Consider the following 966-nt stretch of genomic DNA (forward strand, 5'->3'; position numbering starts at 1 on the left):
CCTACATTATCTGTATGACCTTGACTATTCATGTTATGGTTATAAATGCTTAATATATTCACAGTATATTCACAGCCTCACTTTATTTGAAAAAAAAATATATATATATCAAAAGTTTATAATATGAAAATAAAAAACCGATACTTATGCATTTAATTTCCGATCTGTCCTTCCCTTAAATACCACCTTTGGTCCTTCACCCTTTCTTCCTTTCTCCCTCTCTCCCTTTCTCCCTTATTATCCCCCTTCCCCTCCCTGCACGCATCTTCACCCTGAAAACGCACGCATCTTCACCCTGAAAACGGACCTCCTCCTCCTCTCAACCCTCTTTTTTTTCCCCTCCCCTCTTTCCCTGTTCCGTCTTACTTCCTCCCTCTCCCTCTCCCCTCCTTCCCTCTCCCTCCCCTTCTCCCTATCCCTCCCCTCCTTCCCCTCACTCCCTACCCCCTCTCTCCCTACCTCCTTCCCTACACCTCCCTCTCCCCTTCCCTCTCTCCTCCTTCCCTCCCTCTCTCCTCACCTCCTTCCCTCCCTCTCTCCCCTTCTCCCCCCCTTCTCCCCCTCCCTCCCCCCCTTCTCCCCCTCACCCTTCCCCTTTCTCCCCCTCACCCTTCCCCCTTCTCCCCCTCACCCTTCCCCCTTCTCTCCCTCACCCTTCCCTTCTCCCCCTCACCCTTCCCTTCTCCCCCTCACCCTTCCCTTCTCCCCCTCACCCTTCCCCCTTTATCCCCCTCACCCTTCCCCTCTCTCCCCCTCACCCTTCCCCCTTCTCCCCCTCACCCTTCCCTCTTCTCCCCCTCACCCTTCCCCCTTCTCCAACAGGTGGTGATCGCCTCCATCTGGCTCTTCAGCACAACCCTGGCGATCCCCAACGCCATCGCCCTCAGGGTTATATACGTGGTGGACACAGTGACAGGCAAATCTAAGCCTTATTGCGCCCCGGTGAGTATAATTGGAGGGTAATTA

General features: G+C 53.6%; 1 protein-coding gene across 3 annotated transcripts in view; it reads left to right on the forward strand.

Annotated features, from left to right (window-relative positions):
* LOC119588503 (substance-K receptor-like) overlaps window positions 1-966 on the forward strand; it is a gene marked incomplete at its 5' end in the record, with an annotated part of 19,283 nt that overhangs the window by 3,528 nt on the left and 14,789 nt on the right. For all 3 annotated transcript variants that reach the window (XM_037937147.1, XM_037937148.1, XM_037937149.1), the window contains 1 exon segment: window positions 823-942. In XM_037937147.1, the coding sequence (XP_037793075.1) occupies window positions 823-942 (120 nt within the window).

The sequence above is a fragment of the Penaeus monodon genome, chromosome 24, assembly GCF_015228065.2.
Source record: "Penaeus monodon isolate SGIC_2016 chromosome 24, NSTDA_Pmon_1, whole genome shotgun sequence".
NCBI classification, from domain to species: Eukaryota; Metazoa; Arthropoda; class Malacostraca; order Decapoda; family Penaeidae; genus Penaeus; species Penaeus monodon.